Source organism: Phaethon aethereus (assembly GCF_964289735.1).
Source record: "Phaethon aethereus genome assembly, chromosome: Z".
Lineage (NCBI taxonomy): Eukaryota > Metazoa > Chordata > Aves > Phaethontiformes > Phaethontidae > Phaethon > Phaethon aethereus.
In genome coordinates, this window is record NC_138577.1 from 70,716,979 (window position 1) to 70,743,252 (window position 26,274).

Here is a 26,274-nt window from a genome sequence, read left to right on the forward strand (position 1 = left end):
CCTCAGCCGCTCCTCATAAGACTTGTGCTCCAGACCCCTCACCAGCTTCGTTGCCCTTCTCTGGACACGCTCCAGCACCTCAACATCCTTCTTGTAGCGAGGGGCCCAAAACTGAACACAGTATTCAAGGTGCGGCCTCACCAGTGCCGAGTACAGGGGCACAATCACTTCCCTACTCCTGCTGGCCACACTATTCCTGATACAGGCCAGGATGCTGTTGGCCTTCTTGGCCACCTGGGCACACTGCCGGCTCATGTTCAGCCGGCTGTCAACCAGCACCCCCAGGTCCCTTTCTGCCGAGCAGCTCTCTAGCCACTCCTCCCCAAGCCTGTAGCATTGCATGGGGTTGTTGTGGCCAAAGTGCAGGACCCTGATCTTGGCCTTATTAAACCTCATACAGTTGGCCTCTGCCCATCGATCCAGCCTGTCCAGATCCCTCTGCAGAGCCCTCCTACCCTCCAGCAGATCAACACTCCCACCCAACTTGGTGTCATCTGCAAACTTACTGAGGGAGCACTCAATTCCCTCATCCAGATCATCTATAAAGATATTGAATAAGACTGGCCCCAGAACCGAGCCCTGGGGAACACCACTTGTGACCGGCCGCCAGCCGGATTTAATGCCGTTCACCACAACTCTCTGGGCTCGGCCATCCAGCCAGTTCCTCACCCAGCAAAGAGTAAACCCGTCTAAGCCACGAGCCGCCAGTTTCTCCAGGAGAATGCTGTGGGAGACACTGTCAAAGGCTTTACTAAAGTCCAGGTAGACAATGTCCACAGCCTTTCCCTCATCCACTAGGCGGGTCACCTGGTCATAGAAGGAGATCAGGTTGGTCAAGCAGGACCTGCCTTTCATGAACCCATGCTGGCTGGGCCTGATCCTTTGGTTGTCCTGCAGATGTCCTGTGAGCACTCTCAAGACCAACCGCTCCATAATCTTCCCTGGTACAGAGGTCAGGCTGACAGGTCTGTAGTTCCCAGGATCCTCCTTCCGGCCTTTCTTGTAGACGGGCGTCACATTGGCAAGCCTCCAGTCTTCTGGGACCTCCCCTGTTAACCAGGACTGCTGATAAATGATGGAGAGTGGCTTGGCAAGCTCCTCCACCAGCTCTCTCAGTACTCTCGGGTGGATCTCATCAGGCCCCATAGACTTGTGGGTGTCCAGGTGGCTTAGCATGTCCTTGACTGCTTCCTCCTAGATTATGAGGAGTACATTGTGCTCTCCATCCCCGTCTTCCAGCTCAGGGGGCTGAATACCCTGTGGATACCTGGACTGGCTATTAAAGACTGAGGCGAAGAAGGCATTAAGTACCTCAGCCTTGTCCTCGTCCTTGGAGACAATGTTCCCCGCCATATCCAGTAGGGGATGGAGATTCTCCTTGCCTCTCTTTTTGTTGTTAATATATTTGTAAAAACATTTTTTATTATCCTTTACGACTGTGGCCAGACTGAGCTCTAGCTGGGCTTTTGCCTTTCTAATTTTGTCCCTGTTTGACCTAATGAGATCCTTGTACTCTTCGTGAGTTGCCTGCCCCTTCTTCCAGAGGTGATAAACTCTCCTCTTTTCCCTGAGTCCCAGCAAAATCTCCCTGTTCAGCCAGGCCGGTCGCCTTCCCCGCCAGCTCTTCTTACGGCACATGGGGACCGCCTGCTCCTGCGCCTTTAAGATTTCCTTCTTGAAGACTGTCCAGCCTTCCTGGACCCCTTTGTCCTTCAGGACTGTCTCCCAAGGGACTCTCTCAACCAGTGACCTGAACAGGCCAAAGTCTGCCCTCCACAAGTCCATGATAGCAGTTTTGCTGACCCCTCTCCTTACTTCCCTCACAACCGAGAATTCTATCATGTCGTGGTCGCTAAGCCCAAGACAGCCTCCGACCACCACATCTCTCACCAGTCCTTCTCTGTTTGTAAGCAGCAGGTCCAGCAAGGCACCTCCCCTGGTGGGCTCACTCACCAGCTGTGTCAGGAAGTTATCCTCCACACACTCCAGGAACCTCCTAGACTGTTTCCTCTCTGCCGTGTTAAACTTCCAGCAGATGTCCGGTAGGTTGAAGTCCCCCACAAGAACAAGGGCCAGCGAATGCGAGACCTCCGCCAGTCGCTTATAGAATTGTCTCATCCGTCTCTTCATCCTGGTTGGGTGGCCTGTAACAAGACTCCCAGCAGGATGTCTGCCTCATTGGCCTTCCCCCTCATCCTTACCCACAAGCACTCTACTTGGTCTTCACAATCTTCGATTTCTATGCAATCAAAACACTCCCTAACATACAGAGCCACCCCAGTATGTACATATATACATACATACATACATATATCTTGTTGTGGTGAACGGCGTTAAATCTGGCTGGCGGCCGGTCACAAGCGGTGTTCCCCAGGGCTCGGTTCTGGGGCCAGTCTTATTCAATATCTTTATAGATGATCTGGATGAGGGAATTGAGTGCTCCCTCAGTAAGTTTGCAGATGACACCAAGTTGGGTGGGAGTGTTGATCTGCTGGAGGGTAGGAGGGCTCTGCAGAGGGATCTGGACAGGCTGGATCAATGGGCAGAGGTCAACTGTATGAGGGTTAATAAGGCCAAGTGTCAGGTCCTGCACTTGGGTCACAACAACCCCATGCAACACTACAGGCTTGGGGAGGAGTGGCTAGAGAGCTGCTCGGCAGAAAGGGACCTGGGGGTGCTGGTTGACAGCCGGCTGAACATGAGCCGGCAGTGTGCCCAGGTGGCCAAGAAGGCCAACAGCGTCCTGGCCTGTATCAGAAATGGTGTGGCCAGCAGGAGTGGGGAAGTGATCGTGCCCCTGTACTCGGCACTGGTGAGGCCGCACCTCGAATACTGTGTTCAGTTTTGGGCCCCTCACTATAAGAAGGATGCTGAGGTGCTGGAGCGTGTCCAGAGAAGGGCAACGGGGGGGGGGAGGGGCTGGAGCACAAGTCTTATGAGGAGCGGCTGAGGGAACTGGGGTTGTTTAGTGTGGAGAAGAGGAGGCTGAGGGGAGACCTTATCGCTCTCTACAACTACCTGAAAGGGGGTTGTGGCAACGAGGGTGTTGGTCTCTTCTCCCAAGTAACTAGTGATAGGACAAGAAGAAATGGCCTCAAGTTGTGCCAGGGGAGGTTTAGATTGGATATTAGGAAAAATTTCTTCACTGAGAGGGTGGTCAAGCATTGGAACAGGCTGCCCAGGGAGGTGGTGGAGTTGCCATCTCTGGAAGTGTTCAAAAAATGTGTGGATGTGGCGCTTCAGGACATGGTTTAGGGGACATGGTGGCACTGGATTAATGGTTGAACTTGATGATCTTGAAGGTCCTTTCCAACCTAGTGATTCTGTGATCTGAAGCTTGAACAATGCCAAGATTGCAAGCAAGATGACACATGGCTGAGATACAGAACTCAGCTATGGTTAAGGCAGGCCATCAAGAACAGCTCCCTGAAGCTCCATATGGCTAAAATCAATATTAAGCATTCGTGTGTTGGAACAAATCAAACCACAAGTGGTGAGAATTGTGCACAGAAAAACAAAAGTTTAAATCACAGAAGTGCAAATCCATTATTTTCCACTTCAAAACCCCCATACCCATACTGGCTTATGCTGTTGCTTGGACTAACACCGTATTGTTCCATTGCACAGCACTCCCCTAAATATCCTGCAAATTAGCTACACACCATCTTGCAGAACCTTAATTTCCTAAACTATATCTCACTTCCCAGTCTCACTGCCAGAATTATCGTCATGTTTTATTTGTGGCCTGAAACTCAAGAATAAAAAGGAACATCTGTGAAACAAACATGTTTTCACTTCTTCTGCCAAAGACAAGCTTTATCTTTGTGTACAAGCGCTGCCATAAGATGACATGAGGTTAACATCTACGTAATGTGAAAATGTGCAAAACAAGAGATTTGTAATTTATAAGAACCCTTTAAAAGCTAATCCCTTTTACCCCTTTTTTCATTCATGAAATGAATGAAGGAAAAACAACACTGACCTGCTGGGAGAAATAACAGTTTCTATCTTTCTTGCGTGAACCAAATAAAGGCTTTCACATTGCTTTGAAATCCTCAAGGGAGAATACAGCTTTGACCTCCAAGCAAACTTGACCATTTCCTCAACTTTTCACGCCCACAACTCATTTCCATGCAAGAACATAACTATCATTCTTAACGGTGAAATCCAAAAAGATTACTAACATGTATTTTACATGCAATGGCATCATTAAGACAAACAGTATAAAGGCAAACTGTAATTTAATAATGGTGCAGAATACTACAATTTCCTTTTCAAGGAGTCTTTCTTCCAGATTATGTGATATGACTGTACTCTCAAATTGGTGACCTGGCTAGTGTCTGGCTGAACACTAAAGAGATCATAGAATCATAGAATGGTTTGGGTTGGAAGGGACTTTTAAAGGTCATGTAGTCCAACCCCCCTGCAGTGAGCAGGGACATCTTCAACTAGATCAGGTTGCTCAGAGCAACCTGACCTGGAATGTTGCCAGGGATGGGGCATCTACCACCTCTCTGGGCAACCTGTGCCAGTGCTTCACCACCCTCATTAGGAGAAATTTCTTCCTTAGATCCAGTCTAAATCTACTCACTCTTAGTTTAAAACCATTATGCCCTGTTTCCTGTCGCTACAGGCCCTGCTAAAAAGCCTGTCCCCATCCTTCTTAGAAGCTCCCCTTAAGTACTGGAAGGCTACAATAAGGTCTCCCCAGAGCCTTCTCTTCTCCAGGCTGAACAAGACCAACTCTCTCAGCCGGTCCTCACAGGAGAGCTGTTCCATCCCTCGGATCATTTTTCTGGCCCTCCTCTGGACCTGCTCCAACAGGTCCACGTTTTTCCTATGCTGAGGGCTCCCAGAGCTGGACGCAGGACTCCAGGTGGGGTCTCACCAGAGCAGAGTAGAGGGGCAGAATTCCCTCCCTCGACCTGCTGGCCACACCGCTTTGGATGCAGCCCAGGATACGGTTGGCCTTCTGGGCTGCCAGCGCACATTGCCGGCTCATGTCCAGCTCTTCATCCACCAGTACCCCCAAGTCCTTCTTGGCAGGGCTGCTCTCAATCTCTTCACCCCGCAGCCTGTACTGATACCAGGGGTTGCCCCAACCCAGATGCAGGACTTGGCCTTGTTGAACCTCATGAGGCCCATTCTTCCAGCTTGTCCATGCTCTGGATGGCATTCTGTCCCTCAGGCATGTCAACTCAGCTAGGTGTCAACTGCAAACTTCTTAAGGGTGTACTTGATCCCACCATGAATGTCACTGATGAGAATATTAAACAGTACTGGTCCCAACATGGACATGTGAGGGACACCAATTGTCACCGATGTCGATCTGGACATTGAGCTATTGACCACTACCCTCTGGATGCCACCATCCAACCAATTCCTCATCCACCCAACAGTCCACCCATCAATTCCTTCTCTCCAAATCAGAGAGATATGGATGTTGTAAGGGCTTATTGGATGTCAAAGGCCTTATGGAAGTCCAGACAGACAACATCCGTAGCTCTTCCCCTGTCCACTGATGTAGCTACTCCATCTTAGAAGGCCACTAGGTGCGTCAGACAGGACCAGCCCTTGGCAAAGCCATGCAGGCTGTCTCAAATCACCTCCCTGTCCTCCAAGTGCCTTAGCACAGCTTCTGGAAGGATCTGTTCCATGGTCCTCCCAGGCACAGAGGTGAGGCTGACAGGTTAGTAGTTCCCAGGGTCCTCCCTTCCACCCTTTTTAAAAGTGAACTATGTCTTTGTGCGCTCTTAATGCCAAAGGCCTCCCCAAAACTGATTTTTTTTAAACTTTGGCCTACTGTTATATTTGTAATCAGCAACAACACTTGACCTGGATCATACCAGAATAATTTAGTAATACTTTTATTAATTTTCAAAGCGTACGTATGCTGAAAAAGCTGTCTTTAAGGACAGAAAGTTCTTTCAAGGACTTATTGCTTTCAAGGTTTTATTGCTTTATGACAGACATCAACTGTATGAGATATGTCTATGGTTCTAGGCCCAAAATTCTTGAAAGGCATCAGCAGAAAGTGTATGTTATGCTTTATGTTTCAAGGTGGTTTTCGTCCTTTAGTATCGAAGCTGCTTTTAAGATTCTGTCCCTTTGGGGTGCCTGAAAAGCTTAAGCAAGCTATTAAAATATCATCAAATAGAGGCAGCAAATTCTTTTTTCCTTTTTTTTTTTTTTAATAAACGGGGAAAAAAAAATCTTAATTTATTTTCTTCCCCATAAATTACTATGTTTACAAAACTTTTACAGTTAAACCCCCCATGCTGACATATTCCTTTCATCTTCCAGGGACTGCTAGAGCAGTATGCAACTGAAATGTCTCGACATAATATTTCAGTCTTCACTACCCTTCTGAGAGCTCTTCTGCTGCCTGGCCTAAGAAACTGGACTAGTACAGTATTACATTTACAGTAATAGTCTAGCAGTTGACCAGGTATGAATCTTTCACAAGGCATGGTTACACTTCAAAGAAAGAGTAAATTAGACTATTGCATTCAGAAGTATAAAGGTTATGATCAAATACATTGTTATGAGCTAAGAATGTGATATGAGAGTGCCAAAAAAAGAAAGATGAAATATTACAAAATCACTGATAAGTGATGTTTGGGCACTGATAAGGATGGTTTCCACAGTCTTTGGTTTGCATTCATTTTCAGTACTGAAAGTAAAAGAGATAGGAAGGGAAGCACAGAGTGGTACATGAATTTTCAGTCATGTAAACACACAAGGATGTCTGAAATTAATGTTTCAGCTGTACACAACTATGACAATTTCTACTTTTTAATGACTCTACAAGCTAAGTAAGGTTCTTCTACGATCCAAGAAGTAGCTCAAAGGGTATAATTTTGGCAGAAACAAACCCAGTAGGAGACCTTTTCATTAATATAGTTGGTTTTAGTATTAGTATGGGGGTATTTTTTAACTGGTTATACTGTCAGTGAACTCTAAAACCTTAAGAGTCCACTATCCCAACATGGTCTGCTATTATAGAGCAAATTATTAGCAGACAGCAGGGAAAGATTAACCTGAAGAGCAAAGGTTGAAAATAGTCATGGCAAAGCCTGTCTCTTTCCAAAAGTATTCATCTCACTTTCTAGTTAGGGAACATTGCATGTGAACCATACCCCTTAACTATGGAGGAAACAGCACCAGTGTTTAAACCTTTTTTAAATACATACGAAGAAAGCTGAAATTGAAGCTGAAACAGTTTTCTTTTTATGTAAAATATTTCTTTATATGCACACAAAGTACACATATATACATACGCACCTTCTACATGTTTTATATTAATTTGCTCTATACCAGAGATAAGCTTTTGAAATGTGCCAGAAGTCAGCCAGTGAGAATACTGAAGTTGTTTCCTCTACCCAGAGAGGTTCTGAGAGAATTAAAAATGCATGTGAACGTAAGAACAGATTACAGACCTCTAAAATACTAGATTTAGCTGAAACTCGCTAACATCTCCACAACTGTGGAGGAAATCAAGACACAGAGAGAGAGGTTGCCTCATATGGGTGACAGACATGACTAATTCTGTTTTCCTACATAACAAAACAACTAAACATACTAACACGTGCAATATATACTACAGAATGCTGTATACAGTATACAATCTGCAAGACAGGGATGATTGTTTTCTACCCATCTCAGAACACAATTTGATGCCTCCCTTTATGTAACAGGAAGAATCAGACTAGGACACATGAGCAAGTAGCGCACTGTGGAGGCAAGGGCTACTGGCTCTAGCTTTGTCTGAGAGGGAATACAATACACGCAGTGCAATGTGCAACTGTGACACATGCACCACACATTCAGAAGCTTTTCTATCACATTTCATTTGGTCTTTCTGCTTATGCACAGGCACGGGAGCCCAGGAACTCTCAGCATCTCAGAACACGGAATCATGTTACCTTGACAGATGTGTCAGCTCACTAGAATCAGCTGCAAATGACAGGCTGAGCAATTCTTTTCTAGTACTAGGTAAGCCAGGTCACATTATTCTGCAATTGCTACTACCTAAGGGCACACAGCGAGCTGGTTACAGTGACTCACGGATGTAGACTGTAAGTTGATTCTGTATCCTAATCTTAAGGCTCTGATTATGCCCTGCTTACCTTCTTTAAAGATTTCTAGCTTGTTCTGAAGTGGTATAAAGTAAGCTAAAACTATTATTTCAGTTTACTCATGACTAAGAAAATAACATCATCATACAAATTAGGAAAAAGCTGTAATACAAGTCACTGGAGATTTACTGCTGCCTCAGAGGCAGCAACATTTTCATGGTGCATTAAGTAGATGGGTACCTTTCACTCCTGGTAAAGGGAATGTAGGAAAACACACACCAGCAAAACTACATCTTCCACTTCAACTTCCTAAGGCCTAAATTCTCACATAGTTTCTTAAAAAAACCCAACAAGAAAAAGAAGTCCGTTATCAGATTTTTCTGTTGCTAAAAAGACATGGTGTAGTGAATGCCCAAGTAATCATATATTTTGCTAATTGGTAGGATTGTACCTGAAACTGTGTGGAAGTACAGAGGAACTGCCAGACTTCTCCAAATACATTAAGGACAAGCCTGTAAAGCTTAGGGAATAACTGCAGATAATATTCAAAGGCATGTGAGGCATTAAAAGGAAAGACAAAAGCAGGCATAGTCAGTTACACCAACTGTGTCAGATAGCTTTTGGGGTAAGGAGAGGAGTTTGGGCAAAAGGCTGTATACTGTGCAATCAGCAGCTGCTTGTCTAAAAACATATAGGGTAGCCACCAAGAAAGATTGCTTTACTGAGCACATTATCATGGTATCTGAGAAACTTCAGTGAGTTACTGAATTAACATAAGCTGCCAAATCAAGTGACAATTGGCTATTTCCTATTAATTAAAATTGCACACACCCTATAAAATCATATTTTGGTACACAAGAAAGAATGTTGTAGCTTGATTCCGTTTATGTGCCAACAAGTTAAGCCTACAAACTAAGTGTTGAAAAAAAAAGTAAAAGAAGATGGAAAGAAGAATTTGCATCTTTTTACTTAAACTGGTTTTAAGAAAAAGAATTCAGTATTTTAATTTCTTAAAAGACCACCACTAAAACATAAAGATGAGACAGTACTTCCATTTAGTTTTCAAGAGTTCAGCATCTCCAGCAGAATGACCTTGGCTAAAATACACAACTATTACCATGCTCTAGTTAAACATCAAATGAGTCCTTGGCCAGGCAGGGCTCTAAATACGTGATCATTCAGACATTAGATGTGGAACATTTGATTTATTTACCTTTAAGAGAATGCCTTCGCCCTACACTTGCAAAAAAGAGATTTCTAAGTAAAAAAAAAAGTACAACATGAATCCAAGTGTTGTTATGTATGACTGTTACACCTGTAAAAAATATTACCTTTAAAAATAAACACAAACGAACCAACAGATGACGCTCCTACTTTTTTTGTAATCTAGAATGAATAAAATCAAACTGTTCTTATCAGTATGCCTAAATTATGAAACAAGATTGACATCTCTGATTATGAGATTTTCTACTGTATTACAAGCAAATACTTTATCTAATTGGGGCTTTTTTTATAATTATACATAATGGTTAGTACATGATTGCTCTTCACAGCATCAAATTACTTAAATTAATGAAATCTTCTGGGAGAGTTTTGACCTGCAGATATTAGGAATTGTAGCTTTTCATTTTTAATGCAAGTACTCTAATTATTTTCCCTTATTTAACTGTTGAATACCTTCAAGCAATGAAGTGGGGACTTTGGCAGTAGAAAAAACTTTCAATATAGAACTGAAAATTTTATTCAGCTACCTTCTTCAGAATTTTCATCAACCCTTCTTCTGATTCTCACACGCAACAAATTAATCATAGAGTTTTCATTCAGCCTGGCAATGTCTATGGCTTGATGTGACTGAAAAGACAATGCTGTATTTTGCTTAAGTTCATAACAAAACAGAAGCTAAAGTATGGTATTGTAAGCACATTTACTTCAGAAGTCCAAAATCTTGTCCAATTTTTTCTCCCAATAGCATCAAGAGGCAGATATGGAATATCATATGTAACGCTGAAGCAACTGTCAAAAGAAATTCCCATCTGCAACTTTTTTTCTACAACCTTTTTCTGCTACCGACCATAAAAATAACATAGTACATGTGATAGGTTGGAGAACTGATCAGAAGCTGTAAAGCTGGAATTATGTTGTTATAAATACCATTCCACAGCAGGACAGAGAGCATCTATAAACTGACATACATTTGGAAGTGAGACATCTATAAGCCAAAGATCAGTGAAAACAGTAAGGTGATACAGAACTACTGTATGGCTTGTTACATTCCTCTACCCAGATCTGAGGGAAAGAACAAAGTGTCTCCTATTCTGGTTTTCGTTTAGACATCTAAAAACATATCCCTAAGGTTTTAACTAAGTGCCCTAATGGATTAACAGCTTAAACATCTACTGTGTATCTTCGCATACTAAGCATCTTTGAAATTTAACTAGCATTGTACATAAGGATGACTCTTTCCCTCCTCCCCCAAACACTTAAATGCTGGCATTTCCTAATCTGACAAATACTCAGTCTTTGCTCTAAATAATGACAAGCATAATAACAAAACAACCATCAGTGATACCAAGCACATGTAACTCACACTAACAAACTAAAGATAACATCTTGAGAAATCTTGGAAAGCAGTCAGGAAAATTCATCTGTATGGTTCATTTATAAACTATGACAACTATGGATCTAAACAAAGACAGACATAAGACAAAAAAGAGAAAGATTGGAAGATGAAAGAGAAGCAAGTATGGCAGCAGGAAAGGTCAGAGTAATTTTGGCTAAACAAAACAAAACAAAAAAAAAAAACCAACAAACCAACAAAACAAATAATGGGAAGCAACAAAGAAAGAGACAGTCATCATGGTCACCAGCCAAGGGGGTGATGTTACACTGGAACACAAGGCAGTACGGAAGTAGTTCTTTGCTGTGTTATACCATATGACTTAACCATAGTTTAGTTAGAGCTTTTTGGTATGGAAATGTCTACCAAAAAAACAAGATATGAGGACTGAAAAGAAAATACAATCTTTCCATTACACTGCTACTACGTGTATGTAGGTACAATCATTTGTCTGGCTCTGATACATCAAATGACAGCAATGTCACTTCCCTAGAAACTCGTGAGAAAACTGTCTTAATTCTACTGGTAAGAACACAAAAGTTTCCTTAAAAAGATCTGACCATACTGAAACAGTCAATTATTAATGTTATACATTTATGAAAGAATTCACTGGTTCTGTAGACTTTTGAGGTAAAGTTTCAGCAAATGTCTGACAAGAAAGCATTCTATTCCAAGTTTTGCTTGCCCGAACTATCCACATCATTAAAGTCCCCTTTACCTTGGATACTTCTGGGTTTGCTGGCATTATCAAAGTCACAGACTTTCTCCCATTTATCTCTCACTGCTTCAGGCGTCATTGGCTGATTCTTTCCTCTGACAATAGCACCCAAGGATCGCTCCCAGCGCACTAATGGGAAACACGAGCCAGAGAGTTCACGTAACAAACAAAGACTTTTAGTTTCTTTAGATCACTTACATCTAAGCCACCACTTTCTAGACAGTGCAAGAAAGGAATAGTTGTCAGAACTCTGATTTAACTCACCAGTATCGCTTCAAGCTGGACTAAAAGGGCTCACTGTTTTTAAGTAACATTTAGAAAAGGAATAGCACTGGTTTTAAATTTTGCTAAAGCCACAATAGACTGATTGCTATCTGAAAATATTACATCAGTTTTAGGATTCTGTCTAGGGAAAAGTTGTAGCTAGTATGTGTCTACAGACATTCTCTTCTGACATGACTTTAGCTACTAATGCTTAGGAATCTTCTGAAAGCCTTGGAAAACTATAGGGAAAACGTGAAAACCACTTGTTATCTATGAAATAATGTTAATACCAGCAGCCAGCACCTCCAAATGGTCCCTGAAGTTGTATTTCAATACTGTAACTCAAGAGAAAGCGGTAAGGCTAATGTGAAATCAATTCTGGAGGATATAGACTTTCTGGATGGCAACTAACCCTTAATCTGTCATGTTGGTTTTGCTCTTAATTAGGAATAGACAATTAATAAAACCATACTGGTACCTCATTAAGAACCTGGTTTCATTTTAAAGACTTCAGCAGTAGCCATTATAATGATGAAAAATGGTATTTTCTTCTGACCACAGAGAACACACAGATTTTCAGCTGCATTAAAACTCAACTCCTTGTGGAGGGCAGCAAGAGGTTTTACACTGTTGCCCTGACTTGTTTAACCTGTTTAATACATTACCCGGGAAAAGCTATTCCAGTGGCACCAGAACATTTACAGTAAGAAAAGTACAAAATCTTTACCAAGTGGGCAAAAAAATGTTTTGGAAGAAGGGGTAACCACTTCCTGAATTAATGGCCCTACTTCCAACCCACTGGTGATGTTCACATAGGCTTAAAAGTCCTTGAACAATTCAGGAAAATAATGCTGTTATAAGGTTCAGCTTATTTAGGAAAAAAGGTATTTCAGACACTGAATGATGTTTTGCATCTTGTAAGCCCTCAGTATCGTCTGCAAATTTTCTTTACGTTCATATTTAAGCTAGTTACCGGAGTCACTCAAGGAAAATACTTAGCTAACATAGCTACTGGTTATTAAGAAAGCTAATTGCCTCAACATGTTAATTCGTATCACTAGTATTTTTATAGGAGTATAAATAAAGGTGGAAAGCAACTAAAAAGCAGCCTGTTTACCAGCATGTGCTACTTTTATACCATGAAAAATTGAAGTTATCAAGAAAAGGCAGCAACATATACTTAGCACCAAAAATGGGAGATTCTTCCTGACTTCAGTTATGCCTCAGGATCCAAGATTAAGTTTACTGTTACTCAGCTCAAAAGCATAACAAAGCACATACCAAAGTTACCAGTTTCCCCGACACGTAGCGAAATTTGTGACAAAATTTTACTTAAAATAAGCAGTCTTTTCAGAACCCTACACATTTGCTAATCTTCTCTCCCTAAATAAAAATTCCTTGACCAGAGGTTAATGGCAAAGACAATTTGCATACTTTTGCTATCAACAAAACCAATCCTGCAACACAAAGTACCTACATTTTCCAATCCAGCCAGCTCCCACCTGCCAATAAAAAAGAAAATCATCAGCTTACCATACGTTGTAAAGCAAAATTTTGGTAATGTAGGGTAACAAAACTATACTTCAGAACAAACTCAACATAATAAAAATTTCTGAACTACTGCTGATGTATTTAACAGTTTAGTTAAGCACTGGAACGCGAGCAGCATAAAACTCCAAGAACAACATAATAGCTTCCATCCAAGTTATGAGCAGTTTGAGCTCCCTAACTGAGTAATTCATCCTTCCTGCAAGTTGCTTTCTGTGTTTAAATGATTTGGAAAACAAAAATTTCTTTTGAAGTAGTTGCTTTGGTACATTTTCAAACTTATTAGGGTACAGTAAGAATTGTAGCAATCAAATCAGTAGTATTTTGAGCACACATCAGAATTTGACACGGTTGTTACTGCCTGATGTACTTATCACAGCACAACAGGGTCAACAGTTCTTCTGTCTATGCTGAGTACGTAGTATCTCACATATAATTCTGTTTCAGCAAAAAGGTGAAGACTGGGCAGGCTAAAGCAAATGATTGATTTTGGGTGAATGGGCAAACGGAGGGAAAGAGGCGGAAGAAAGGGAAAATAAAAAAATTACCTCAAACAGACTGCCATTCTCCGCACAGCTCTCGTGGCAAAGCCAAACAACTAAGGGAGCAACATACTCTGGTTTGAAAGCATCGACCAGATCTAGAGCAAATTGGAGGGGGGAATCATAAAATAGAAATACTGTATGATATCACCAAATTATTCTTACTCTAACACCTTCTGATGAACAGCAGAGCCAAGGAGAATTTAACCAACAGTGTTCTGACATTAAAAGAAAGGACAAATTAAATGAAACATTTGAAGATTCATTATATATATACAACCCTTGAGATGCATGTATGCCTCCAAACCCAAGGACACTGGCTGTCAGACAGACAGATGAAAGACTGCCTAAATGTTGGGAACACCATAACATGCAGACTGCAAAGCCAGGTACCTTCTTAAATTTCCACCTGACAGGCAGCCTGAAACATGGACAAGCCAGCTAGACATAATCCTGACAGATGTACCTGAGCAATTTCCCTTTTAATTTGCTAGTCAGTCATAAAGAAAAGAATGAAAAGAATTGCAGCTGCTGAATATTTGAGAAACATCCCATTTGGAAATGCTAGTATTTCCAAATGAAATATCAGGAATTATCAGCCTTGCTAAATTCATATATCAATTGTATTTTGGGATTTTCTTTATCATCTGGCACAAGAGAAAACTATCTCAAAATGGAGATATTGTCACGAAGCAGAGTGTGGTTGTCCAGGCAGCTCTTACCACATACTCTATCCACTGTCTGAAAAGAAAATATAACTTTGTTCAATTTCCTTTTTCAGCATTTAGATTATTATTCTTTCAACAGCTCTAGATACATAGGTGTTCCTCAGCTAAAGGTCAGCAAGCATTTTCAAATATATCCTGACAGATGAAGAGCTGGGAAAGTTCAGCATTACAGGATACTTCTTTAATAGCCAAGCTGACGTAACAGAAGTTCATTTTAGAAGTTTCACAAAGGTAAAAGGAAATTGAATTCCATTTAATGTGGCATGTTGTAAGTGCGTAACAAAAGTCTTAGTCTTTTCTAAAGTATTCCACTTTATGCCACACACCATTTAGCCTCAAAAATTAGCACCAGACTCTTACCACTAATGCTATTAATCCACTATTAATTAAGAAACAGGTGGTAGAAGTTTAAAAAAACACACGAAAGATGCAAAATACATTTAAAGTTCTAGCAAGAGCAACAGTAAGTGGGCCAAGTTGAACATACATAACTGTAGCAATACTAAAGCATTAGATGCTTGTAGACATCTAATGATGAATGGGAAAGTACTGACTAAGATAACAATGATAATTTGGTAAGACATGTAAAAATGTGTTTAAAAGTTCTGGTATCCAAACCTTTTAGGAGTATTTGAAAAACTGGACAGGGAGGGAGATAAGAAATAAATTATGAGAGCTTTAACTATGTTATAGGGAGACCAAAGAATCTCACTCATCTTGAAGTCATGTAAGAATATCAGGAGGTGGTTTTATGACTCTATGTAAGTATGTTCAGGAAATTCCAGCTACTGAACTCCAATTTATGCTTCAGGAACTCATGGCTACAAGCTTAATGTATTTGACTCTTCTGTAAGTAAGTGACATAAATCCCTGGGACCTACAACTTATAGAGGTGGTAAATTTCCTGATCACTTAGATTATTTAGACCTAAACCAGGATACTTTACACAGAACTTGATTAGTTAAACAAAATCATGCATTCAATCCATGCATAACTGTATAAAATATATTACTCTTCCATATCTTGTATATCAGTCTGAAAAACATAATGATTCCCCTGGCCTTGAAATCTGCCTATTACTAGGGAAAAGAAGGGCAGGAGGAAAGTAGAATAGACTGATTCTAGAAGACTGAGAGCAATTGCTTTTGCAGACTTTTTTTCCAAATTCTTTCTGTTTCTTCTGGTCATTTACCAGAAGTAATTAGTCACTCTATTTATCCTAAATTTACACTTTACACACAGCTGCCTCCTACAACGTTCTTTATACTGACTTCCCAATGCAGTGCTCTGTTAAAACTTGTTCAAGCATTCAAAGATTAGAAACCGTGCAATAAAGAAAAACATAATACATTATGCAACTCAGTTCATTATCATCTCCTGCTGGTCATGGAACAAAGAACTACACACATGACATGTTGTGCAAAAAACAGTATTTTGCAATTAGACAATATTATAACAAGTACAGACACCTTATGCACATACCTGATTCCACGTCTGATGAAACAAACAAACCTTTCCACTACTGTAGAAGGATCTTGGAAGAGATTATAATTAAAGAGCCTTGCCACATGAAATTGCTTTTGTGAATTACAAAAATTGCTTATCTTGTGGCAGAAAATAAGAATTCCTTACAAGGGACAAAGTAAGTTGACAGTTCAGAGACAAAAAGACAGGAGGAATAATGCATTATCAGTGTATGTAGTGTAACGGATTTGCATTTTCTAAGAGACAAGAAAAGTTAGCTGTCCTTCAATTCACTGAAAAATACGAGTACATGTAGACCTTAAATGACTCACCTTGTGGCATGACAGTCTGGGTGAGTCTGGATCCAGCAGTAGGAGCAATTGTGTTGCAGTGGATATTATACTTCCGGCCTTCAATTGCAATTGTGTTTGAAAGACCCAAAAGGCCAAGTTTTGCAGCACTGTAGTTTGCCTGACCAAAGTTTCCATATATTCCAGCAGCAGAGGAAGTCATAATTATTCTTAGACGAGAAGAGGAAAAAAAGAAAAAGAAAAAAAGTTCAGTGATTTCTTCATGTTGTTCAGTTCTATACAACAGCATTTTCCAGCTTTGTCATTATATTCTCCATATTCGACAAAACAAAAGTGTGCAAATAAGGAAACACTGTTTGTTGGTTTTGCTAACAAACAGATGCCTTTTTTATGTTTGATTGTTAGCAAACACCTGACAAATCCTGAAGAATTGTCATAGTAGCAGAAAACTAACAAAGTCATGAGCCTTTTTGAGTTACACTGCAAAACTACAACAGACATTCTGTGACAATGGGATATGGTATAAATGTATTTTCTTTTCATGTTCTAATTGCACTTCGAGTGGTATCATAACTAACAAATGGCTTCAGCAGTCAGAAGAATATTATTTTTTGAAAATGACTTCACCTTAGTATCTACCTGATAATACATGAAGACTCATTCTTACAGAATTCACATTCAAAGAATCCTAATGTGCATTAAACACATGAAGGAAGAAAATAGCAAAGTCTTGGCCTTTGCTGTCCCCTAACATTATTGCTATGGAGATGACTGAACGGTTCACAAGAAAGCTCTAAAACCACTGCAGATCATAGCTGGTTTAAGGCAAGGAAACATTGCGCTGCACATCTTCTCATAAATTGGAATTCAAAAGAAAAGGGTCTACACCTTCACTTTCAAAAGAATTATCAGAATCTGTTCCAATCTACTATAAACACAGTGCATAACTGGAATCAAAATCTAATCTATGTCATTTTTATTATTATTTGCCTCACTTGCAATAATTCACTGTTTTTAACCAAAATAAAGAGATGTGTTACAAGTACTGGCTCAATATGATCAAGATGAAAAAAGCTAAAAAATCTATATAAAGCAGGCGTTTTGCAGATGGCACATATCTATACATAAACTGCAGAAGCACTTGCTACCATTGTTACCTAAGCAAATACAGCAAAAGAGCCAAGGGAAGCGTTTTCCTAAATGAATGCAAGTCCTAGACTTCAGCTGTGTATTTTGCTTGCTGATCTCCTCCCCCATTTTTACAGTTCAGTTCCCTAGATGAGAATGAATGTCAGTTTGGTCAGCGAATGACAAAGAAGCTCATACAGCTTTTAACATGTGGGTATGATTGTTAAGATTAATATCATCACATCAATGTTTTGACAAGGAAAAACAACAGAAGTGAATTAAAGGTCTGAATTCACTGCACTCTTTCAATTAACAGTAACACATACCAAAATAGACAAGAACACTCCCACAACTTCGAAGACATTCGTCCAAAGGGAAAAAAAACTAAACACAAAAACCCCTACCCTAAACAAAAAAAAGACAAGACCCACAAGCATAACTGCATGTACCTGTCATTTGAACAAGGAGCAGAAGAATCTCTCAGACTTGCATTAACATACAAGCACCAAACATTTCTTACCAGTCCTCATGAAAATAAATGGTATTTCTATTTCTACCCTACAGCTCCTGTCAGTAATATTTATATCTACATGGAAAAAAATCTTCAAACATTTGGCTGGGGAGGTGGAGAGTGGGGCAAAACTGAAAGAATAAGGGCTTACACATTTGTACTGATTTTGTTTTATCCCAGTGACAGTGAAAGAAAAGGACACAATCCTCCTTCACTGTCAGGGCATGCATCAGTTTCTTAAACCCTACTGAAAAAGCGGAAAAAAAAAAAAAAAAGACAAACTTTTACCTGCCAAATTTCTGATTTTTCATATGATTCCATGCAGCTCTGGTGACTAGGAACGATCCCCTCAAATGAATTCTATGAATTACATCTAGGAACAAATCAATGTCGGTTTAGTAATTCCAGGATTTCATCTCCTAACTTGAAATACACCATTTGTTTGTTCTTCGTGACAAAAATTGCACTCTCTTCACACTCTCAAATTGTTACTAAAGAAAGTGGTGGGCTTTTCTTTTTTTTTTCTTTTTTAGAGATCACATTGAACTGCTTGCCTGAACACATAGTGATCACCTCTTCTGCCTCTTGGATGGGGCTCTCCTGTACAGAATTCACAAGCATGCAAAATTCCTGCACCTGAGCACAGTCAAACAAGAACTACAGAAGCTGGACCATCTTTGCAAAAGTCTGTTCAACTGGCTTATCACCACCTACCATCTCACTGAAGGTTCACGCCATTCTTCTGTTCCTTGGCACATCAGCTTTCTTTCCTCTGTTGTTAGTTCTAGGTTTTTTAAGCCTGTTTAGTATTCAGTCAGTCAGTGCTGGTGCTAGGAATGTGTTCTGCTCACAAAAAACTATTGTGTGTGTTTCACATGGTTCTTTTTTGTATTTCACTCAGTAACCAGGAGTCACCGCTACAATCGTTCTTCCACTTTGGAACTACATACACCTACCATGCACTGCAGCACAGATCTGTTTTGCAAGCTGAACACAGCTTACCACTAAGCTTTCAGGGCAAAAGATAATTCTCTGATCTGGCATAGACAGTCATCCCCACCTTCTCTTCCTCCTTGTAGCAATGAGAGGGATGTACCTTTCATCTTTCACACAGAAAGTGCATTTTAAAGTATAGCAACTCACCCCAATCTTCATCACTTATGCGAACAAATGAGCGGTCTCTTAGGATCCTAAAATGCATCATTAGGAGAACAAAACAAAACAAACAAACAAAAAGATGAATAGGTGTTTACACAAAAGTGACAACTCACAATCAAACAGGAAAAAAACTTCAGGTTTACTCACCCAGCATTGTTTATAACAATATCTGCAAAAACAAGACAACAAACCAAGTGAATGCACTGATAAAATACAAGCTTGTTTTTATTTTTCTCCCACTTCTAAAAATACAGAGAGTCAAGAACACTGCGCAAATATATTATATTACTATTCTTTAGCTCCGTGTCCCAAACAGTGGAACTCTACCATTGGACAATAATTAAGACAAGACAAAATACTTCAGTACAGGCAAGTCTTGGCCTGCCAATAGAACAAAGACTGATAAAGTCAAGACCTGCTTGGCTACTAAAGAACACAATACCTGCAGGATGCAGCCACCCTGCACAGTTTTGCAGCTTGCTTTGAATCCCAGAGTGCTCCTGATTATGCAGTTTGTTCCATCATCTTTGTTGCAGTAAACTCAAATGATAACTGGAAGAACCACAGAGTCACAGAGCTACTAAAGCAACCTGAATCATAACAATTTTTTGTCAAATATTTGATTCCTGCTGGCTTTGATCACGTGTACTTTTAGCCATTTAACCCTGAGTTAAAAATCACATAAATGTCACAATTAAGCAGTGGCAAGCATATGGTAAAGTGGAACATTATTTGTTAGATAAATTATCTCAAGCACTTTTTTTATTTATGTTAAAGCATGTTGACCTTCACATAGGCAAAAGGGTTTCCAAAACATGACAGAGCATCTCTGACTTTTTAGCAACATTATTTATCCTGATTTTATGCAGCTAGTTATAACATTTGATGAACATTGTGCTTCGAGACAGAAATTGTTAATCATTAGTGAAGTACCAAAATTCTGAAGGGCAGGAAAACAAGAATCATATATGGAGCTTTAAAATTCTGCTAAAAAGTACCAAACAGACAGAAAAGTTGCCCATTCAGATTTAAAGTGGAAAGATCCTGATTTAGATTTCACCGACTCAGAGCCTCAAGGGTTGTTGAGTTCTACTGTTGTCTCACTGTGCTTCATACACTTGTCAATTGTACAGTTTATAACGGCTCTGCACTTGCAAACAAGTTTCAACAAGAATTAACCAACTGTACCTATCCTCCCAAAAGCCTCAAGTGCTGTCTTCACAAGCTTTTCACCATCTTCCACTGAATCTGTAAGAAAAAAGTATGAATTTTGAAGTAAAATGAACTGGATATACTGCACTTCTGTGATATTAACAACTAGTTCTATGGCGTGAAGAAAAATAAATTGTGTACAACCCCAATACAAAACAAATTCAAATTCAGCCACTATTTGCATGTGGCCTAAAGCAAATCCCACATAAGTCTAAATGGCACAATGTTTGCCATTGCAAGAAAAATGAGCAAAACAAGTAAGAATAATCCATTCCCGTTTTGCCTCTGACAACTGCAGATGGGAGTTTCTTAGTATTTCAATGTTAAGAAAGCATACAAAACAAAAGGGCATTAGTAGACGAGTATTAATTAAAAAAGCAATTTATGCACTTACTTTTAGCATCTCTGTCTCCCTACTCCACATTACATTATATCTATTGAAGTTATATGGTATTGGCAAGCTGTCAGTAGTCCTTTATTAATCAGTGTCAACTTTTCATTCAACAGCTCCACTATTACTGTAGAAAAAGCATTACACTAGTCTGGAAAAACAACATACCATAATTGGGTACTGCTTTCCCTCCTTTTTCTCTGATTTCGTTGACAACTTTGTCAGCAGCTGAGGAGCTCTTGCCATATCCCCTGAAATCACCTCCAAGATCATTCACTGTGCATCAAAAAGAAATTAATTTTTTTACTGTTAAGGCTTAGACTTCATGGTCTCTCCTTATCTCATTATCATGCTGTAAGTTATGAACATTAATAAAACCTGCTGCATCTGGATCCTACTGAGAATCTCAGATGATTAGAGAAGAACAGTGTTATTAACAGTCACATTATTATTTTTTTAAAAGTAGTATAACACATGGTACCATTTTTTTAAAATAACATGGGAAATTGAACTTTTTTTTCCTCTCCACCATGCATTCAACTTGTTTGCCCTGCCTAGGTTACTTCTCTAACTGTGTTATTGTAGTTCAGAGATTAAGATCAAGTTTACATACCACTAATAGGTGATTAACTCTGGTCTCTGCGATAGCTACTGCATGAAGGGTAAACAGAATGAGAAGACTTTGTTCCTGTGAGTAGCTAAAATGTTACTAGTAAGCTTCACTATAGAACAGATCAAGTGGTGTGAAGGAAGGGAGAAGAGCATGCTCCGGAGCTTCAGAGACTGCTCCTGTGGGATAAGAGGGCCACCCAACACGGACAGCTGTTTTGTTTCCAGGCAGCTCTCTGTACTGGGGCATGCATCATTAATAGTAGATGCACCATATTATCACCAGAGTTTACTGCATTGCTGTATTTGCATGTCCCACAGTTTCACTGAATTCATCAGGGGAACAAAAACACCCCCAAAAAATCCATACACACATTTTTATTTGGACAAAGAATTAAAAAAAAATGCTAAGAAGTATGTTTAAATCTGTGCAAAATAAAATCATAAGAAAACCTGAATTGACTGTGGATTTACATGCAACATTGGTATTTTGCTAACCATGTTTTGCTACAGTGAACTCCAGCTTTGTGTCTTCCATACTTTTTGAAGTCCTCAAGAAGCCAGCCACAGTGAAATCCGCAAAGTATGCAAGATATTCTTTCTGCTCTTGATGATAAGCAGCAACTCTAAGTCTGATGTATCAACACAAAAGGAAATAAACCCATATTGTCTCTTGTCTTCTTTTACTTTTGAAACTCTCCATGTAAAGAGGAACATAGCTTGCAGGACACATGACAAAATTGTTCTCTATTACTCAGACCAAGAAAGTCTTGTCCGGAATCCTGTATTCAACTTTGTGTGCAGCACTTCAAGAGAAATGTAGAAACACTGCAGAAAATCCATATGAGTAAACAAAAATGCCAAAACTCAGAAGAAGTGAGCCATCTAAAGAATAGGAAAAAAAACCCAAAGCAACAACACGAAACCAAACCAAAACCAAGCTAGCCTGAAGCAGGAAGAATTAAGACAGAACATGATGATATGCTCAAGTACATTAACAGACCGATGCAAAAAAGAAAGGAGACTAAATCTCCAAGCTAAATAGATGAATATCTAACAGTTCAAACATGCAGCTAGCACAATTCAGGTTAGGCGTTAGGGAAAATTTCCAAGTGTAGCGAAGCATTAGAAGACACAACATGGGCAAACTGCTCAGTCTGCAACATCAAAGGTCTTTAAGACGACATTAAAGAAAAACAAGTCAGGAACAGCACTAGGATTTCTAATCTGTCCTGGGAAAGAAGTGTGGACAATTTTGTGGTAAACATTCATACAAATACATTCAGTTAGTCTTGCTAAGACATTACAACTCTCTACCAGAGCCATGCTTATATATGTTTATCCTTCACATCAACAGTAATTTGCTGAAAAAATCTTAATTAAATATTTCAGGAAAATTTCAAGAGACAGCAAAGCACTTAGGCTGAGTGCAGGCACTAGCGGAGTTGAAGCTAAAATAAGTAAGCAAGAAAGAACAGAGCCATTCTAGGCTTTGAAAAATATAAAATAACTCCATGCGTGTGACAGAGCAATTTAAAAAGCAAAACAAAACAACAGATAAATAACTTTATCTTAAGCTCAAGTTTTACATCATGTAATTTCCAGTTGAAAACATCCAGTGGAAAAGAGCCACAGACTGTAGCAGTTGTGACAGACTGGCTGTAGTCTGAACCATATAGAAGAATTCCTCTAAGGCTACGAGTGCGTTATTAGCAAGCAGTGCAGAGCAGCAGAAGCAAATCTGTAGCGTGAAACAGTGGTGCTTAGGACCTGACACCTACACTAAATGTTTTTTTAAAAAACAAACGAGCTCATTTCTTGCTGTAGTCGGGTGCCACAAACCAAACACACATTTGGAACAACTCAGGTGCATTGCTAAATTGTGTCTTCCAGTTTGGTTTTCAAAGCAACTCCACTCATGCACTTACTTTAATACCATCCCACAATGCAAATAAAAATGCAAATAGATACACATCAGGAGAGATGTTTCAAAAGCATGCCTAATGTAAACTAAAACAGCAACACAGAAGAGCCCTCAGGTAGACTGAAAAGGAAGAAACAGTAGGGTCTGGACATAATACAGGTTACAAGACAAAAAAATCAAAGCATTCCATTCATGCTGGTTTCAAGTTTTTCTGATGAGAAGTATGAAAGAGATGAAGTGTGACAAAAAAGCCTTTGGGTGATAAGGGAGATTTACACTTGGGTCACACTGGTCAGTCTAACCACGCCAACAGAAGCTCACTCAACAGAAGCTTGTACACAGAGAGAGATATGGGACTGGACAGAGAAAGCTCCCATGCTGGGACCCACTGGTGTTCCTCCAACTTGAGTATTTGATCACTGTTCTTACAACATACCTTTATTTCCATAACTTAAAAAAGGGAACTTGTTTTAAAGATGAGTCTCATATCTACTTTAGTTAAAAAACATTCAAGTCTTTACACCAGTAGCTTCTCAGCTCTTTTAAGTCAGAATCATAAAAGAACAAGAATAAGAAAAACAAATACAAGAATGTAGATGTAATTGCAAAGCATAAATCACAAGTGTAAGAATTGAAGTGAGGTACAGTTTCCAAAGGGAAACAAGAAGTTTCCCTTACAGACATTTAACTCTTAATGATTTAGCTATTGTACAGTAAGGCCGTGAGGTAAAGGATAATTAGGTGTGGTCAGACAATCCAATACATTTTCTTTCAGATCATTTTGGAAAGTCAGAACGCCACTAGCTACACAGAGTCAATACAATCAAACACTTGGGCTGCTTTAGTGACCTAATTTTTGTTAAATAAGAACTTGAGATGAAGTATTCATGTTCCTAGTAAATAAGGTAAGTCTCAAAGGTGGCCATTACCAGAAAAAAATTAACTAGATTTTTTTCAAGTTGTCTACACATAGACTTCTCATATTTAATCAATAAAAGTAAAAACAAGCAATTTTTATGTAAACTAAGATTGGGATTTTTATTGGAAAGCTACTAAAATTCAGTGGGCAAGTTCTTGTCTATAATGTGTTTAAACATTTAACCTTGAACCCCTCAACAATACCTGTACAAATTCATTCACAGGCAGTGAAACAGCGATGCCAACTGCCAGAGAGCACACAAGAATACACCTTCACCTTCAGAACTAGCTTGTGATACAGCATTTTGCACAACATAATATTCCGTGAAGAAGGTTCAACCAAATGACTACAAAACTATCAGAAATCCTTTACTGAGAGCAATTTGGCACTATCATTGAGGCCAGATGGCTATTCTCTGTGACGCACTGCAGAAAGAAACAATGCAGTCCACTTTCAGCACATTCTGTGTTTTCTGGGGGCTGGATTACATTCCAATAACTTCTTTCCTGGAAGAAGGTACTAGAAGATAATATATACACATTTTCAAACAGTCATATTAAAAGTTTCGGAACTTTTACCTAAGTATTTACCTAAGACGACACCCTCTCTGGCCACGACTCATAGTAAAAGATTGGTATGCATGGATGCAAGACAAGTCCAGGAAATTATCTGATTCAACTTGGCTTTCCAGCAAAAATAAGCCCTTGGACAAACTTGGGCAACTTGCTTCATAAGAAAATAAAGCTTAGAAGAAAAATTTAAATAGCAAAAAATAAGCAGAAAACCATTAAATAACAAAGATCACTGTCTAAAAGGGCATGGCCTGTTGAATGTGAGCTACGTGAAAAGGCAGAGTTTACTGTCTAGAATAACTTAGTTAACAGGAAACTTACCAACTACTGAAGCTCCTCTTTCGGCAAAAGCCAGAGCATATGCTCTACCCAAACCTAGTTAAAAAAAAAAAAAAATTAAAAAAGAAAGTCAGTTTGTCTCATCAATCACAATTCAGAGAAAAATCTACACAAAAATGAATTGCATGAAGAAAAATGCACCAAATCAACACAAACACCTTGAAGGTTCAAAGTAAAACACTTTTTCCCCCAGGAGTTAAAACTTCAGGTAAATTCAAAACATAAAAGTAAACAAACACACGAATTGTAGACAAAACTTCCAGTCACAGAAAAAAAGTCCCCATGCTTACTCCTTGTTATTGCACTCAACACAACCATCAGGGAAAGCTATCTGCTGCTGAGTTTGTGCTTGTGATAAAAAAATACATTTGTAAGACAGAAAGTTTAACATCTTGATATAACCTTGAAGAAGACGGGGATGTTTCAAGTTAATTAATTACATTGTAAGTGAATAAGATACTCCCTTGCTTAAAATTAGTCTTTAAGATTTGAAGAAACTGAACAAAGTTTAACTGTGACTGAATTATGTACTGACAAAACCTCTCCAATTATTTGTATATGAAGGAATCACTTAATACCACAGTTAACCAGATGCATCCATAGTTTACCTATCATAACAGAAGACTGTGATTTTTGTCTCACGTGCAAAAGCAACTCTTGCACCTTTACTCTGGCTTAGATTCTAATTATGTTACACATCCACTGTACGAGCCAAAAGTTATTGAAATCAATGATAATGATCCTTCTTTTATCCCACCAAAAACTGAGATTTTTAATGATGAAAAGATCAGTCACAAAAAAGTTTCTCAGAGTACAACAGTATCTCTCTGCCCCTCACCAAAACATTCAAAGCTAGCTCTCAAAAGGAAAAAAAAGGCGCAAAAAAATCAGAACTGTTTAAACTGTTTTGAAACACACTAATCTCACACCAAGAATGTCGAATTTTCTCTAAGAGTCCTATGAGCCTCTGCAATGGAGAATCACATGTGAGTTGCACAGACGTCCACTGCCTGATGTAACCCAAGTCCAAGAAAACTCTTTTTTTGTTTTGAAAAGCCACACAACTGAGCAGTGCACAAAACTCAGACCATGTTATATGTACCAGTATTGTCAATTAGCAAGCAAGGACTGAATACTTAAGAATCAAAACAAATCTTAAAAAAGAAAATAGCTTGAATTGCATAAATGACAATATTGCATGACATGCAGGAACAATGCTTCACAAGGGATTTGTCCAAAGT

At 39.5% G+C, this 26,274-nt stretch overlaps 1 protein-coding gene across 1 annotated transcript in view; it reads right to left on the bottom strand.

Annotated features, from left to right (window-relative positions):
• HSD17B4 (hydroxysteroid 17-beta dehydrogenase 4) overlaps nucleotides 1-26,274 on the bottom strand; it is a gene marked incomplete at both ends in the record, with an annotated part of 68,089 nt that overhangs the window by 39,926 nt on the left and 1,889 nt on the right. The window contains 10 exons of the mRNA XM_082013660.1: nucleotides 11,414-11,542; nucleotides 13,155-13,179; nucleotides 13,774-13,865; nucleotides 16,292-16,479; nucleotides 18,198-18,282; nucleotides 19,053-19,099; nucleotides 19,215-19,236; nucleotides 20,256-20,315; nucleotides 20,839-20,946; nucleotides 25,016-25,069. Coding sequence (XP_081869786.1) covers nucleotides 11,414-11,542; nucleotides 13,155-13,179; nucleotides 13,774-13,865; nucleotides 16,292-16,479; nucleotides 18,198-18,282; nucleotides 19,053-19,099; nucleotides 19,215-19,236; nucleotides 20,256-20,315; nucleotides 20,839-20,946; nucleotides 25,016-25,069 — 810 coding nt within the window. The remainder of the gene's footprint in view (nucleotides 1-11,413; nucleotides 11,543-13,154; nucleotides 13,180-13,773; nucleotides 13,866-16,291; nucleotides 16,480-18,197; nucleotides 18,283-19,052; nucleotides 19,100-19,214; nucleotides 19,237-20,255; nucleotides 20,316-20,838; nucleotides 20,947-25,015; nucleotides 25,070-26,274) is intronic.